Genomic DNA, 16,757 nt, shown 5'->3' with positions numbered 1-16,757 from the left:
GTTCTCCATTCTATGGTTGTGCCATCCCGGGTTTCCACAGGCTGCTGTACTGTGGAACACAGCTCTGTTCTGGAGCAGTAGGGTCGGAGGAGAATCCTTTTGGGCTCAGGGTCTCTTCTGAATCTTAATTTCACCCTCAGTCCGAGACAATAGGATAAACTGCAAAATATTGAAGCTTAGCATTGTCCACGAAATGGTGGCACTTGATCAGAGCACTCACGCCCTTACCCCCCTTTTCTGGAACCTTTTTCTCTTTAAAAAATTACCTAGATAGAGGCAGGATCATCTGGTGCTTAGAGCAGAAGAACTGGTTGTTAGGAGTGGTGTCCCAAATTCTTTTCTTCACTCTGCCACTGACTCACAGTTTGCCCTGATGAGCATTATATAGCCCAACTGTGAAATGGGCATTATAACAAGGTGTGCTCTGAGGATTAACTCACTATTGTTTGTAAAGCACTTAAACATTTGCAGGCGGAGGGCGCTAGGTAAATGCAAAGTAGTATTATGCTATCCTGAAGAGTTTCCTTTTCCTACAGCATGCGGTGTTTTCTTAAATATTGTTTAGACTAGAAGACTTACTTAGTATTGCTTGGGTCCTTCAGGGCAGGGGCTGTGGATATAGGGCAGGGGGGAGTGCAGGAGACAGGGCTGGGGCTTAGGGAGGTGGGGGGGGGTTCAGGACAGGGAACTGCAGGTGTGGAGGGTGCAGGAGTCAGGACAAGGGGCTGGGAGGTGTGGAGGGGCTTAGGGCAGGAGGATGCGGGATTCACAGCAGGATTCTGGAAGGTTGAGGGGGGCTTACTGGGGCTGCCTGTGGCAGTGAGGATGGCACTGCTCTGACAGTAGCTCCTCCCGGGGGGTCAGGGCTGCACTGCCAGGCTGCCTGACCTTACTAGCCAGTGGCTCATTATGCGGGGGGGAGAGGGCTGCCTGGTACCCTTGGCTGGTGGCTTGTCATAGGTTGAGCTGCCCCATCCCCCCCAGTGACTTGTCGCAGGGGGGCAGGGCTGGGCTCCACAGCAACTCCTTGAGGGAAGCTAGGGCTCCTGGCCAGCAGGGCTTCCTCCACCCATCTGGTATTGCAGCCAAGGGCTAGGTGGGCAGGGTTTAGGAGCGGGGTGCCACATACCTGCTCCGGTGGTTGGCAATATGTAAAGCTCCAGCTGGCCACTTTTTTCCTGGTACAGCTGTCTGCCACCCCCAAGGTCACTCTGCAATTTAACTGCCTCTGCGTTTGCTGCCCCCTGTAGTCATTGTGAAGCATCATTATTCCTCTGTCAGACCCTTCCCTTTCCATGTTATGGAAAACAATCTCATTCTAGTCACATCCCATTCTCCTGGCACAACAAAATTCTGACCTTGCTTTAAGTTAGAGTAAGAGGAAGCTGCATACTGAATTTGGTGGTCCTAGCTTTTACCATTAAGGAGGAGTTCTTGAACGAACAGACTCACGGACAGACAGATGCACAAAGTCTCTAAATACAGGAGCACCCCACACAGACGTAGTAAAAGACCATCTCTGCCACAGAGTCCACACTTTGTTTCCCCTCCTACCTTGTGTCTTATTTGCTTATAGTATACAGAGGCAGAGCGGGGAAGTCCTTTCCCCAGGGTCAAACATCAGGGTAGTGGCAGAGCTGGGAGTATGACCCAGGTATCCTAAGCCCAAGGACAGTGTCCTGACTACTAGGCTGTACTACCCCCCCTTTTATGCTAGTAACTGTAAACCACCAATCATAACCAAAATGCTGTCTGCAATTTCACTTCCTTTTCCTTCTATCTTTGCAGAATCTGAACTGCTTCCTCATTGATAATAATGGGTTTATACTCATTTCCAAGAGATCTACAGAGGTAAGAGAACTCAGGCTTGCTTATGCAACAGAGGGAAGAATTCAGTTGCATCGGCCTCCAGTTACTGAATATGCAGACCCAGGATGGGACCCCTGCACAGCAGAGCAGGGCATTTAGCACAGTATCCTCCTTACAACTGTCCTGAACAAGGGCCGAGGGTTTAGACACACAGAACAGGCCCCTCTTTTCTCACTTTTCCTTCCAAGCATCAGAAAAAACAATTGCTAGCGAGGGACGCCTGGGGCAGATGGGAGGAGGTGGAGACATCAACACTAAACAGAATGGCTTCACCGTGTTTCATCCAACCTGCTGAAACCCTCCCCCAGCAATTGGGTAGTGAGTGGGTCTGGAGGTTATGCCTAGGGCGGAGAGCAAGGAGACTAGATGTATGGCCTTGGGCAAGTCACTCCAGTGCATCAGTTTCTGCATCTCTAAAATGGGGCTAGCAATACTTACCTCTCCCTTCCCTAGGGGTATTGTGAGCCTTAATTGATGAATGGATCGGTGCCTGTAATGTGCATTGCCAGTCTCAGATAAAAGGGTACTGGAGAAGGATAGAGTGTTGATACCATTCTCTCTCTGGGAGTTGGTTGAATAAATAATGGCCTAGCTGAATCATTAAGAGCAGCCACGAGATAATTATGCTCAACATCATCGAGGGAAGCTGAGGAAGTACCTACGGCCCTGTGACTTGAGCTTTAAAAAGGGAATTTTTAAAGATAATGAAAAAAAATTAATTAAAAGGCTTTTAAGTCAAAAGTAAAGAAATTAAAACCCTTACCCTCACCTTGGAGGCTACTGACTTATGAGCTTCACAAAAGGCATTCAGTCTCCTAGTATAAAGCAGAAAGGCAAGAAAAGAATCAGTGTGGTTGAACAGCCAGGTTCCCAAGCCAAACAAATGTCCTTTGGAAAATGGAAATCTAGCTCAAGTGAAGTCAGTAGAAAGCAGCATAAACTATGCAGGTACAATGTAAGATGGTGTGACATTCCCCAAGGCACAGTGTGGACTGTTAAACAGCTTTGTCCCCTCAGGTCTCCTACCTGGGATGCCTCTAATACAGCTTTGGGGTAAGAACATCCACTCCTAGGCCGTTCACACCCAGCCTCTAGCATGTAAAATCATTCCTAGCTACTCACTAGCCACTCATGAATTAAACTGTAGAGCAACACTAGCAAGCTGTCTAGTCCCAGACTTGTCTTTCAGAACTACACATCTCATACTGTCCAGCATGCGACTGAATAATGCAGGCTCATAGAAAGTACATCATTTCATCAAAGGAAAACAATATGCACCAGCCTTGTTATGACAAATGGAGTTTCACAAACACTTCAAGTCAAACACTTTGGTTAAGATAAAACAATAAGATACATTTATGAATTACAGAGATTTTTAAGTAATGATGCATAAAAGTTGGTTACAAAATGAAAATAAGAGTAAAATGCATACTAATGGTTAACCTACCAAACAAAATTAAAAGCAAAATTTCTTCACCATACGTTATAATAAATTTCACAGACTGGGTCCCCTTTCAGCCTGGGACACTTACCCTTAGTTCCTTGCCCTTAAGGTATGGTCTTGATGCCAAGAACAAAGAGATGGGAGAAGAGGTGAATTGTCTCATTTTTATACCAAGTATCAGAGGGGTAGCCGTGTTAGTCTGAATCTGCAAAAGCGGCGAGGAGTCCTGTGGCACCTTATAGACTAACTGAAGTGTAGGAGCATAAGCTTTTGTGGGCAAAGACCCACTTCGTCAGATGCACTATCCCCTCTTTCACCAGTTGGGGGTGCAATTGACAGTCTTTTGTGGATATGAAGTCTTAATTGTTCCTCTGATGAAATGTAAATTTCTCATTCACACTTCTTTGTTGTTGAAGAATGGCTGCTTAGGGCAGTGATAGTTCAACAACACCAGGCTGGGTGATGGTCTGTCCTTTGTTCCTGAAAAACTGGTTTGTGCCAGCTTTTCTTAACTCGAAGCATGTTATAGCAATGATAGACAGTAGAATCCTATAAATTTACATACATTGATGATATCCATATTTTACTATGACAATAATGTTCAGCAGATTATGAGCTTTCAAATTATACCTCAAAAGGCATACTTTGTACACAATTTATCAGAGTCTTGTAAAAGTAGTTGCCATAATGGTATAAGTCTGAGGGGTAGCTGTGTTAGTTTGTTTCTGAAAAGAATGAGGAGGTTGCATGCTTCTAATGAGGAGGTTGCATGCCACTGCATGCATCCGACACTGTGGTTTTTGACACACAAAAATGTATGCCCAAATAAATCTATTAGCCTTTAAGGTGCCAGAGGACTCCTCATTGTCTTTACTTAATGATATAGACTGTCACAGGTAGAAATTAATGAAAAATTTGAAGAGCAAAAAGCCAAAAACAAATTTTTTAATTAAATTGGAAAGAGGAAACCTGAGAGAGAATTTATAGACCCACTGGTCTGTCAGAGCAAGTAAGGAGAATAAGGACAAAATTCTTCATGAGGGGCTGTATAGTTATAGGGTTAGAAATAAAGTACTGTCATAGACTGGAAAGAAGCTGAGACCGAAAACAAAGAATAGGAATAAATTGTCCATTTACAACATAGAAAAGGTTTTCGGAGGGATGATCCAAGGTTCCATAGTTGGACTAGTCTTGTCTAATATAATAATCTTGGAAAGGGAGGAGGGAAAGAGCCAGACCCACTGACAGGGACAAAGGTGAGAACTGCTCCAGGGCCCAGAGATTCAAAAGGGCCTGGGATTCCTGGTCACCACTGTTGCTGCTACGGTGGCCAGAGCTCCAGGCTCTTTAAATCTCTACCAGAGCCATAGGCAATGTATTCCGTCCAGGTGGTGCTAATGGCTGGCTGCAGCAGGGATGGGACATACTCCAGGCATGCTGAGGGCTGGCTGCCTCAGCCCTGCCTCTGCTTCTTGAGGCCCCACCCCTTCTGGAAGCACAGAGATGTCCCTCCACCTTGCTCGGGGGGCCTGGCAATTCTGTAGTCCCACCCCCTTGGAAAGAGCACAATGGTGAAATGTGCAGATAAAATTTAGGTTAGTCAAAACTAGAGAAGACTGTGGAGAACATCAAAGAATTAATGAAGTGAGGCAAATGTACAGTACAGTTAGAGTTGAAATTCAGTACTGACATGTAATGCATGTAGGAAGGAATAATTTGACCTGCACGTATACATGCCTGGATTCTAATTTAACTCTCAGGAATGAGACCTGGGCAGCATGGTGGACATCTCGATGTAAACATCTGCTCTGTGAAACCATGATGTCAAAAAAAAAAAAATTTATGCATAAAATATTAGGTAGAATAATATTGCAACTATTGTAATGCCATTATGCAAGTCATTGATATGTCTTCACCTGAAATGGTATGTTCAGTCCTGGCCACCCTCTTCTAGAAGATACAGCATAAATAGTGGGTCTTCAGAAATGGCTGAAAAAATGATTAGCAACATGGGGAGAAAACCACATGCAGAAAGATTGAAAAGATCATGACTTTTTAATTTAAAGATGAATATTTACATCCATTTACATTTCTTCACAATGCAAGAAATAAGGGACAGTGAATGAAACAGGAAAAAAATGTATAAAAGAAAACCTTTGTTTTATTTCATTCCAATAAACTTTGGAATTCACGGCCACAGAAGAGTCAAGAACTTAGTAGAATTAAAAACAGAGGCCAATATCTGTGTATAAAATAGCAGTCATTTAGATGGTTGATGAAACAATCCACAATTACATTGTACAGTTTAAAAAATGTAGAAGGGGGTATACACTTTATGCATCCAGGTATAAATCAGTCACCAACTGAAAGGGGGTTAAGGAAGGAACTTCCCCTTTAAACAGATTTTTCTGGAAGTCTCTGTTGTGGGGTTTCTTGCACCCTCCTTTCCTGAGCATCTGGTACTGGCTACTGTCAGCCACAACCATATAGAAATGGTTGGACCCTGGTTTGCTCTTGCAGGGAAGGTCTGTGTTCCTACTGTTTGTAGTTTGTTTGTTTGTTTTTAACTAAGTTTGACTATTTCTTTATCTTAACCCTCAACTGCTTTTTTTTTTTTTTTTTTTTTTTTTTTAAAGTTACACCCTTGAAGCCATTTCCCATGGGCAAAGGCAATGGCAGAGAGCATAATGTCGTAACTGCTGTCAGTTCTGGGCACCGTGCACCTGTATGCATGTGATGCTGCCTCTGCATTGTCTCGGCTTCTTATGGAAAGTGGGGTTTTATGCAAAGCTGTTCTCTGAAGAGCTGGCCAAATGAAAACCTGTCATTACATGGATTTGGATAAATTATAAACATTATCCGCATGCCTCTGAGATCAGGCATTCTGGCAGGCTCCTGTGCTGTCAGTCCCTCTAGCTGTTAACTCCCTAAAGCTGGGGAAATTCATCATTTCCCAGGCCACAGCTCATCAACCACTTTCTTTTACTCCTGTTTCATTTGGTGCTTTTGTATTTAGATTGGCTCTATTTCACCTGGGTTGGTCTCTAAATTGTTGAATCCTACATGGAATTCCTACATTCTTAGCTTCCATTTGGTCAATGCCTATCACAGAAGAAATCACCAGCAGGACTCACAGGCAGTAGATTTACTAAATCAGGAGCCTGAGTTCTGGGTAGGGCGGCCTTCCTGGTCTATGTCTGCACACTGGGCTTCTCAGTACACTGCAGCCTTTTATAGCCTGGGACTCACCCAGGACAGCTCACCACACTGAAGCCTTCATGCCTCTCCACATCCAGGGCATCTTAACACAGAGTAGCATTCCCGAATCTGGATTTCCTTCAGGGGACCACTCGGCCAGCTTACCACATTTCATCCCTACCCAAGTTAGCTATTTAAGTTATATGTGCCTAGGATCTGATGCTGACACCAGTGTTTTGCAAGTGAACGTGATTAAAATACAGAGGCCAATATCTGTGTCTAAAAGAGAGATGGACAGACGTTCTGCCTGCAGCGATTAGCGTGCAAAACAAACCAGGAAACACAGCAGATCGTGAATGAATCTCTGAGGAGAGTCCAATGAGTCACGCAGTACTGGGTGTCTCAAGAGGAAGCTCTCCCCGCACCCCATCTGCACTTCAAGGCAGCACAAACTGTTACTGTTCTCACATGAATGGTGGTGGGTCCTCATTCCAATTTCCACCTGCATTCTGCAGAAGCAAGGCAAACAACAAACCAGCTTCTTGTTTAGAACAAACAGACTCTGCCAACAGTGTGACACTTTCCAGCATATATTTCCAGATTAAAAATAGAGGAAAGTGCCAAAGTGCGTGTGTTCTTACAGTGGTGACGTGAGCAAAGAGGGCGGAATTGCCTTAGCTACTCCAGAAGCTGAGAGATCCTCTCCCTCGTGTCTCTTCACTCCATTCTGCCTTAGGAGCTTGGGGGGGGGGGGGGGGGGGGGGGGGGGGGGGGGGGGAGTCCAGTAACTTCTTCCCAAAGGGAGCAAGACGCTGAGTGAAAGCTGAAAGCTGCAACTTAGGTATTGGGCTTTAATGAGTGGGGAGATGGAAGCTCTCTGCAGGCTGACATGAAAAAATTGCTAGTCTCTTAATTCTCACTGATTCCCCCCCCCCCCCCCCCATCTGAGTCCATCAGCCAGGGAGTGCGGGGTTGCAGACAGACACACACATGACAGGGGAGGGGACAGAAGAGAGAACTGACGACTGTAGTCATCAGGAGGGAGGGAAGAAGAAACACGTAAGCCCAGACTACATTGGAACAAGAACTGCTTTGAGGAGCTGGTCCCTGATACTGTTAAAAATACAAACCAAAGCCAGTCCCAGTGGATGCCTAGAGTCACATGCCAGCAGGGCCAGGCCTGTTCCATCACTGGACAGGTAGCCTCTCTCACCCATTCTGCAGACATGGCTGGGGGCATCATTCTGCATTTTATTTGCTCTTCAATAAATTTTAATTGACATCTGCTATTGCTCCCCAGAAACTGGAAGTGGGTTTTTAACACTCTTCCCCCAGGCCTGCAGCCTTAGGCATAGTGGAGGAATTGAATTTGCTTGATCTTGTTCATTTCCCAATAATTCCATCATCTCTTTCTCCTCCTGTATGCTGAATTTATTTCCCTAACTCGGTCTTCCTCAGTCATCTCTATGTGGACATTTTGCTAGCATGGCCCATGAAGGTCGGGGGATCACTGGGTCACAAAGCTTCACCACACCCTAAATGGACGTTGCAGCAAATAAGAGGTGACCAGGTGTGTTTGTGGGTGAGAGTACCATGGCTGGGGTGGGCACAGATAGGGAGTGAATTGGGGGAGGCAACACCCTCTTACTTCACATAGGGTCCCCAATACCAAGAGGTATAGAATTACAGAACACTAGAACTGGAAGGGACCTCGAAAGGTCATTGAGTCCAGTCCCCTGCCCCCACAGCAGGACCAAGCACTGTCTAGATCATCCCTGACTGGTGTCTGTCTAACCTGCTCTTAAATATCTCCAGTAATGGAGATTCTACAACCCCTCTATGCAATTTATTCCAGTGTTTAACCACCCTGACAGTTAGGAAGTTTTTCCTAAAGTCCAACCTAAATCTCCCTTGCTGCAGTTTAAGCCCATTGCTTCTTGTCCTATCCTCAGAGGCCAAGGAGAACAGTTTGTCTCCCTCCTCCTTGTGACACCCTTTTAGATACTTGAAAACCACTATCATGTCCCCATGCCGAATGCAGGTAGAAATCTCCTTTCTAAACTAAACAAGCCCAGTTCTTTCAGTCTTCCCTCATAGCTCATGTTCTCTAGACCTTTAATCATTTGTGTTGCTCTTCTCTGGACCTTCTCCAGTTTCTCCACCTCTTTCTTAAAATGTGATGCCCAGAACTGGACACAATTCTCCAACTGAGGCCTAATCAGCACAGAGTAGAGCAGAAGAATGATTTCTTGTATTTTGCTTGCATCGCTCCTGTTAATGCATCCCAGAATCAGGTTTGCTTTTTTTGCAACATTGTCACACTGTTGACTCATATTTAGCTTGTGGTCCACTATGACCCCTACATCCCTTTCTGCCGTACTCCTTCCTAGACAGTCGCTACCCATTCTGTATGTGTGAATCTGATTGTTCCTTCCAAACTGGAGTTCCTTCCTAAGTGCAATATGCTTCTCCTGACCCTCAGCAAGTCCACGCTGTGGCTGTGGCAGACTGGTGCAAGTCTCGTAACGTCCCTTGTGTCCCCCTTGCCTGGCAATGGTGTCAATGTGGCTAGTAAGCAAAATGATCCCCAGCCACCAGCTTGACAGTCCAGTGCAAGGCTGTCACATTGTGGCTGGGACTGGCTTGATGATCTAACATAACAACCTCTCATAGCCTTTTAGTGCTACATTTCTCTGACTAAAACCAGAATGGCTTCATATAATGCCCTGCCTGTTTTTCCATGACAAGTGGAACTTTGGGATGCAGACACAGAGGAGCAGAGTTTCAAAGTCAGAGGCCTTCAGCTGAGCATATACAGCTGAATGCACCTAGATTATGCTCACAAATACGGTGCACCCACAAAACAGGTTTAAATACATGCACAAGGTCAGTAAAGTGCCTCATGGGGGGGGGGGTGTATGTGTGTGCACGTGCACCTATGCAAATACTTGATCTGCATGTGCACATCAGGCATCCACAGATGCATGCCCACAATCACTGCCTATGGCAGCCTTTGGCCTGTTTTATGCAGGATATCAAACCAAATTATTATAATGACCTTAAAGTCTGTGAATACATGAAACTGCATGTGCCTGTGGAAACCCACATGGAACTTGGAAGGAGTGGAACAGGTGACAGAAGGGAAGAGTTTGCACTCAGATGTCAAGATGTTTGCACTTGGCAAGGACTAATACGTTATAGCTGGAGCTACTCTTTGAAGAATTGTTATGATAAAGAGCCATTTGGGTTTACTAAGACTGAAGTTTGCTCATGTTATTATCAAACACACAGTACATAAAAGTACCTAGCTTTGAAAATCTAATGCTGTGTGTCAAAAGGCCTGATCATTGTTGTTTTCTGGTTGTATTTCCTGGGCCTCATTCTTAGTTATACAGACCTGTTAAATGTTTACATTCTTTACAGTCTTTTTACATTGCCATGCAATGAGAATCAGGCCCTCTGCTCAGGAGGAATTGCAGAAACCCAGTAAGTGCATGACTATACTTACCAGAAGATCAACGATCTGGAAGTTGATCTTCTGGCATTCAATTTAGGGACCCTTAAATTGAACACTGAGGGCAGCTCCTGCCAGTGTCCGGTATTTCTCCTTTTGTGAGGAGTAAGGGAATCCGATGGGAGCATTTGCTCCCATCATCCTCCCACAGTGCGGACACCACCAAGATTTGGCTTAAGGTAAGCTGACTCCAGCTATGCATTTTATGTAACTGGAGTTGCATACTGTAAAACCCGACCTTCCTGGTCTAGTATAGACCAGGCCTAACACTTCCCCATATTCTTGAACTAAACAGATCACTCTCAAAGTCCAACAATGGCCTTTTGACCTTGCCATGCCAGATGCAGATTGCGATGTGTTAAATCCAGTTGTCCTGGCTCCCATTACTGCTACAGAATGGCATTAAATTAAGCAGCTGGACCATTAACACCATAATCAGATTGAAAGAGCCACAGCTTGCTCAGACACCTTTGACTGTGTCTGAGATTTTAAAATCCAAACTGGAGGAAGGCATGACTTTGTGAATATGTATGTGTGGTGGGAATATCTGGTTCTTTGAGTATTGGGAGGAGATTTTTAACCAAGTATTATTAATGTTGGGTGACTATTATCCAATGATTTGTTGGTGAATCCTTCTGGGGCTTCAGAAAATGGTCACACTCGCTGTAATGAAGAATTAATCTCTATTGGCCGCTGAACAAGTTTCTCATTAGAGAAGGGAAATTTTGCCCAAACTAAAAGAATGGTTCCATAAAAAACTATGGAAAAACTAACCCATCAGATCTATACACAACAAAATGGACAGAAGACCAATAAATAACTTAAGTTACCTTTCATGCAATCATCAGAGAAAGTAGATTTGCCTGAAAACAAACAACTGCTTTGATAAGTGTTAAACATAACTAAAGTGAACTTACTATGGATTGCTGGTAAGTAAAGGCAGAATTGTTGATCAGTTCAAAAAAATCTTCAGCAGCAATATACATTGACTTGTATAAAGATTTTTCATTGCTTGAGATTTTAATAACCTGCCCAACAGATAATCCCGAATATATCTTTGCACAACATCTCTTTTAAACAAAAAGTGATACAGACATTGTTATATTTGTTAATATTGTATCTTTAGTACTTGTATGGCTGAGAAGTAAAATCCCTTATGGTTCCTAAATAAACATCACTGGACATATACACTGAAGTTGTTTACAAGTCTGCTACAGATTTTTAGCTAACATAGTTGATGTTTTAGCTCAGATAGGAGAGGTGCATGCTTTCAGAACCATTGAGCATAGGTCATAAATATACACAAGAGAACAGAGGTCCCACCTCAAACCTCTCAGCCAATCAAAATATGGAGCTAAGTGACAGCTCTTTAAAATGCTTGTTGTTTATTAACAGTAGTCTCCAGGTAGTCGATCTTCTAGACAGAATAGAATGGTTATACCAGAAGAAAGCTTAGGACTATTTTCACTAACATGTCTCTCTTCCCTCTCCCTTTTTATCATTTTTTCTGTGCAGATAGGAAAATTTTTTGGTGAAGTGGATGGCTCAGTAATGACCCAACTCCAAAACATGGGAATGTTCAGACAGTAAGTGGAGCTCACCTCTGTGCCTTTCTTCTGTTAAGTGATACAGGTGACAATGAAATGTGTAGCTGGCTATAAAGCCAAAGAGGGAAACATGAGATGGGACAGAAAGTTAAATTGTTTATTTCCATAGCATCTACCCCCTTACCAAAATCCTCACTAGAGTTGCTAGCTTTCTAATCACACAAAACCAAACATCCCTTCCCTGTACCCTGCCCCACTCCTTCCCTGAGGCCCTGGCCCCGTTAGCTCCATCCTCCCCCCATCCCTCCATCACTCACTCTCTGACACTCACTTTCACTGGACTCAGGTTTGGGTCATGGGAGGTAGGGCTCTGTTGGGGGAGTTAAGGCTCCAGGTGGGTCCAAAAATAAGGGGTTATGGGTGTGGGAGGGAGCTCCAGGCTGGGGCACTGGTTTAGGATGTGACAGGAAATAACTCTAGCGAGGGGTGCAGAGTCTAGGGGGGGTAGGGATGAGGAGTTCAGGGTATGGGAGGAAGTGCCACGCTGGGGCAGGGTTGGGATGTGGCGGGAGGTGAAGGATGTAGTCGGGATGTGGCTAGGGCTGCAAGTTCTTGGTTGGGCCATAAATTAGGGATTCAGGGTATGGAAAGGGTTCTGGGCTGGGGCAGAGTTTGGGTACAGGAGGGGTTTTAGGGCTGGGGCAGGGGTTGGGGTGTGGAGGGCTCCATCTGGGGGTGCAGACTTTAGGATGGGGGTGGGGATGAGGGATTTTGGATGCTGGAGGGTGCTCCAGACTGGGATTGAAAGATTCAGAAGTTGAGGCATGAGAAAGCATCAGGGGTGCAGGCTCCAGGCTGTGTTTACCATAAGCAGCTCCAGAAAGCAGCAACATGTCCGTCCGTCCCCTCCAATTCCTACATGGAGGCACATCCCCAGGTGCTGCCCCTGCAGCTCCCATTGGCCACAGTTCCTAGCCAATGGGAGCTGCAAAGCTGGCACTTGGGGCAGGGACAGCATCTGGAGCTCCCTGTCCTGTTCCTGTGCATAGTAGGAGCTAGAGTGGGGACATGCTGCTTCCAGGAGCTGCACAGAGCTTCAGCAGGGAGGAAACCTGCCTTAGCCATGCTGAACTGCCAACCGGACTTTTAACAGTTTGGTGAGAGGTGCTGATAGGACCCCTCAAGGTCCCTTATGACCAGGCATTCTGTGCAAAAAACAGACACCTGGCAAGTCTCTCACTTCTTATTTTCTCCCTTCTCCTGCTATGCCTCTCTTGATTACTGGATCTAGCTACTGCAAAGCATTATGAAATTAACTAAATTCAAAATTGCCCCAGTCTTGTATTGTGTGAACTCCACCTATGTATTAGTTCCATACATTAGATGGTGCTAGACATATACAGAAAACTTCTCCTCTTTTGGTTGAAAGCTTTTCAGTTTCTCATCACATCTTGAAATACTTTAAAGGATTGGTTGGCTGTCAGAGACCTCTCCAGTAGCTGCAATGCAGTTGATTGAAACTGTTTTCCCTTTGAACAGCCTTCCCTTGGTTTAGCTGGACACTAATATACTAATACTTCAGTAAGTTAAAAAAAAATTAAACATTTAGATGGATTAAAAAAGAGGCAATTTCAATTGTCGATATTGCTGAACTTGTCAAATGTTTCTGAATCATCGTATTTCGCAAATGATTTTAACTCATTTCAATACAGCAAAAGAGAATGTTCACCAGAATCATTTGCGACAGGTATTGTTAAAAATATTTTTGGAATGATTTCTACATTTTGAAAGGTTGCCTGCAAACCATCATGTACAAGTCTATACAAATCAACTGGTGATCTCAAAGCACAGACCTCATCGTTTTTGATAAAATGAATGAAATGTTTCACTTCATCTTCAAAAAAATTTGTCTATGTTCTCTCAGTAGAATTCACATAATTTCTTACTGTAGTGGCTTTTAGCATCTTCATCCATACTTCTGTCAAAAAGCATGCAAAATAAATCAACAGTTTTCTTTAGAGATTCATCTCTACTCTGCAACTGCACTTTTATGTCACAAATAACATTGACAGTCTCAACAATGAACCTCTCTTTCCCTTTTAAATTGATTTAATTGAAAAATAACTTCCTGGGTTTTTTATTCTTCTCATCAGATATATCAGAGCAATCTATATTTTTTGTTTATGTTAGTGCCTCAGCGTCTACGGACCTATAGTCGTTTTGAACTTTCATGACAAAATGCTAATAATTGTGCAGCATTTGATAAATTGGTATCAACTTTTTGTAGTGATTTGCTGATGGCATTAATTTTTTGAAGTAAACAGTCCAACAAAATAGTAAAAACAGCAATATCTCACTTTTCAAACTTTTTTTGCTAAGGGTTTTGCTTCAGTTTTTGCACATGGTTTTTCAGACTTTGATGTGGCTATGTATTATAAAGTTATCTTTATAACATCATAGCTCATTTTCAAAGCCAAAACAGCATCTCCACAAGCAGACCACCTGGTGTCACAAATTCTTTTGACTATCAAATGTTTTCCATATGTCTGCTCCAAGTGTGATTGTAGCATACTCTCCAATGTGTGGAAACTGGAAAAAAAAAAGCATACATGTTTTGATTGAAATTAAAAAAATCTGTAGCTCCCTCAGAAGATGCAGTGTTGCAGATTAAATTTAAGGAATGGCTGGAACATGGTATGAATAAAGCAGAGGGATTTGCATTCAGTCTTGCCTGTAGACCTCAATATTCTCCTGACATACCTGTGGAGTTATCAAAGCTCTGCATACGACAATTTTTTATGTCCAAACCTAAATTTGCAATCATTTCCAAAACTGTTGTCTCTAGACATTCAGAGGCATGTGATTTTTGTGGTACAAAAAAAAAAGAAATCACTCTACAACTTCACCATTGCCAGTCGCATATCTTAAAATTAATGTTAATTGGTCTACATGATTCACATCTGGTGTTGAATCGACTATTATGGAATAGTACTTGGCATCCTTTATTTCATCTGTGAATTGGTTTCTGGGCTGCTCTGCCATTATAGTAATGAATTCATTGTAGGTTTGGCACGTTAAAAAGTTGGTCTTCCCTGAGCCATAATACTGATAATTTTTCAAATGTTCATTGCGACAATTGTCAAACTCACTAAGATATTCAAAGCAGGTTAAAAAATTACCTTTTCAATTTGACACTGATGACTCTCCACTTCCTCTCTAGAGATAGTCCCAAAGAAGACAGCAGTTTCACGGTGGCAATAACACATCTCATCACTTTCCTCCAATAAGAACACTCCTCAAACTGAGCTGATAACGCAGAATCAATTATTCTGGATAATTTACATCCGGGACGGGGAACGTTTTTGGGACAGGGATCACTTACCCACATAAAAATCAGTCAGGGGCTGCAGACAAGTGGGACAGCAGAGGGGGCGGAGCACCAGTATGGGCTCCCCAATGCTGGTGGGGGAGCCCTGAGCCCTGGGGGCCGGATCCAGGAAAGCCAGGCGTCACATCCGGTCCCCAGGCCTTAAGTTCCCCACTCCCAATTTACATCTTTGAACACACTTACACACAGCATTAATATGAGCTTTGGAAGTTTCATAATTAGCAATATCTCTTGCAACATTTCTTCAATTAGAGTGCCCATTGACAAATGTTTGTTTTCCTTTACTATGGTCAGGGAATAATTTGCAAACATTAACAGTAGACTGCCTTGGTGGTTTCCCAAAAAATCAACCACTTTCTAATTTCTGTTGTTCCATTTTTCTTCATCCTCAGAAAATGGGACTCATGAAAATCCCTAAATTGCTTTTGGCCTCCAACCTCATACTCTTTTCTCAATATTAGCTAGGTTTTTTGTCTTATTTACTAAGAAATATTCTATCATATCCAATTAAATGGATTTTGGCCATAATGCAATGTCTTCAGGGTAGGTTTCTTCCCTTACTTTGACAAAATTACCAATAATTTGTTGTTCCATTGCCACTTCAGAGTCCACTTGTTCAACTTTTGCAGTCATCGGGATATCCCCACAACTGGGCAAGAGATCAAATAATTGAACTGTTTCCTCCCCCATAATTTTTGATGAATATAGCAATAAGGAGTTTAATGTTAATTATTCTTATAATACAGGTTGCATCTCCCTAAACCGGAACTCTCTGGTCCAGCAACATCTGTGGTGTGGAAGGACCATGAATGTTCAAGGATCAGAGAGTCCCGACGTGCAGAAGAGGGGCGGAGAGACCAGGAGCCCGGTACTATGCAGGGTGTGGGTGACGTGTGGCCCGGCAGGGCTCCGGGGGGAGAAGAGAGAACCGGGGCAGGGACACAGGGCAGTGGGGGGCCAGAAATGACTTACTCTGGTCTGGAAAAATCCCTCATCTGGGACCAGTCAGGTCCCGAGAGTGCCGGACCAGGGAGGTCCAACCTGTAGTTAAAAAATGTAGTTTTGTTAAAACTGAGGTGAATTCCAACCAATATCAAACAAGTACTGTTAGGTTCTAAGGCTATAAAACTTTACTTTACTCTGTTGTCAGTGGACTAATCATCCATTGATATACTTACATTAGAAGGAGAAAGTCTAACTCTAGTATTGTGTAAGTAAAAATTGCCCACTTGTTTGCTTTAAATACTCATTTTTCTTTTGAATCAAGATGAGTTTTATCATTCACAGTGTTGCCTAGTGATCCTTTACTAAACAGATTGTCTGTAACCGGCTAGGGCCTCTAATCTGAAAACTAAATTGTTTTTTATTGCACCCTTTTCTTTAGCAACTTCACATATTCATTGGGAACATTTCAACATAAAAGTTACAGAGTCATAACACACCTCTCTCAGTAGCAGCCAGCATTAGCCATGAACAGGACAGTGGACTAGATAATCAGTCTACTCAAGCATGGCAATTCTTCTGTATAAAAATACATCTGGGATGTAGCCTGAATAGGAAAAAAATTCTCACACTTTTCATGGATGGTCACACTTCTTGCTTTTGACTGTGTGTTTTCTTGTTTTGCTTCAATTTTATAGGGTGACAATGTACGACTATCAAGCCATGTGTAAAATGCCCTACCACCATCACAGTGGCGCCCGGCCTCTACTCAGTGTATGTATGTCCCCGCAGTCAGCCCATTGCATGAATGCTCATTGGTAGTTTGGACCAGAACTTTCCTAATGCTTTAAAACA

The 16,757-nt window shown here is 43.5% G+C and overlaps 1 protein-coding gene across 1 annotated transcript in view; it reads left to right on the top strand.

Moving 5' to 3' along the window:
* CACNA2D4 (calcium voltage-gated channel auxiliary subunit alpha2delta 4) overlaps window positions 1–16,757 on the top strand; it is a 169,428-nt gene that overhangs the window by 133,369 nt on the left and 19,302 nt on the right. Inside the window, exons 30-32 of the mRNA XM_075941238.1 lie at window positions 1,789–1,851; window positions 11,541–11,611; window positions 16,601–16,676. Of these exons, the coding sequence (XP_075797353.1) occupies window positions 1,789–1,851; window positions 11,541–11,611; window positions 16,601–16,676 (210 nt within the window). The remainder of the gene's footprint in view (window positions 1–1,788; window positions 1,852–11,540; window positions 11,612–16,600; window positions 16,677–16,757) is intronic.

This window comes from Pelodiscus sinensis, chromosome 1 (assembly GCF_049634645.1).
Source record: "Pelodiscus sinensis isolate JC-2024 chromosome 1, ASM4963464v1, whole genome shotgun sequence".
NCBI classification, from domain to species: domain Eukaryota; kingdom Metazoa; phylum Chordata; order Testudines; family Trionychidae; genus Pelodiscus; species Pelodiscus sinensis.
This window is presented reverse-complemented; position numbering and strand designations above follow the sequence as displayed.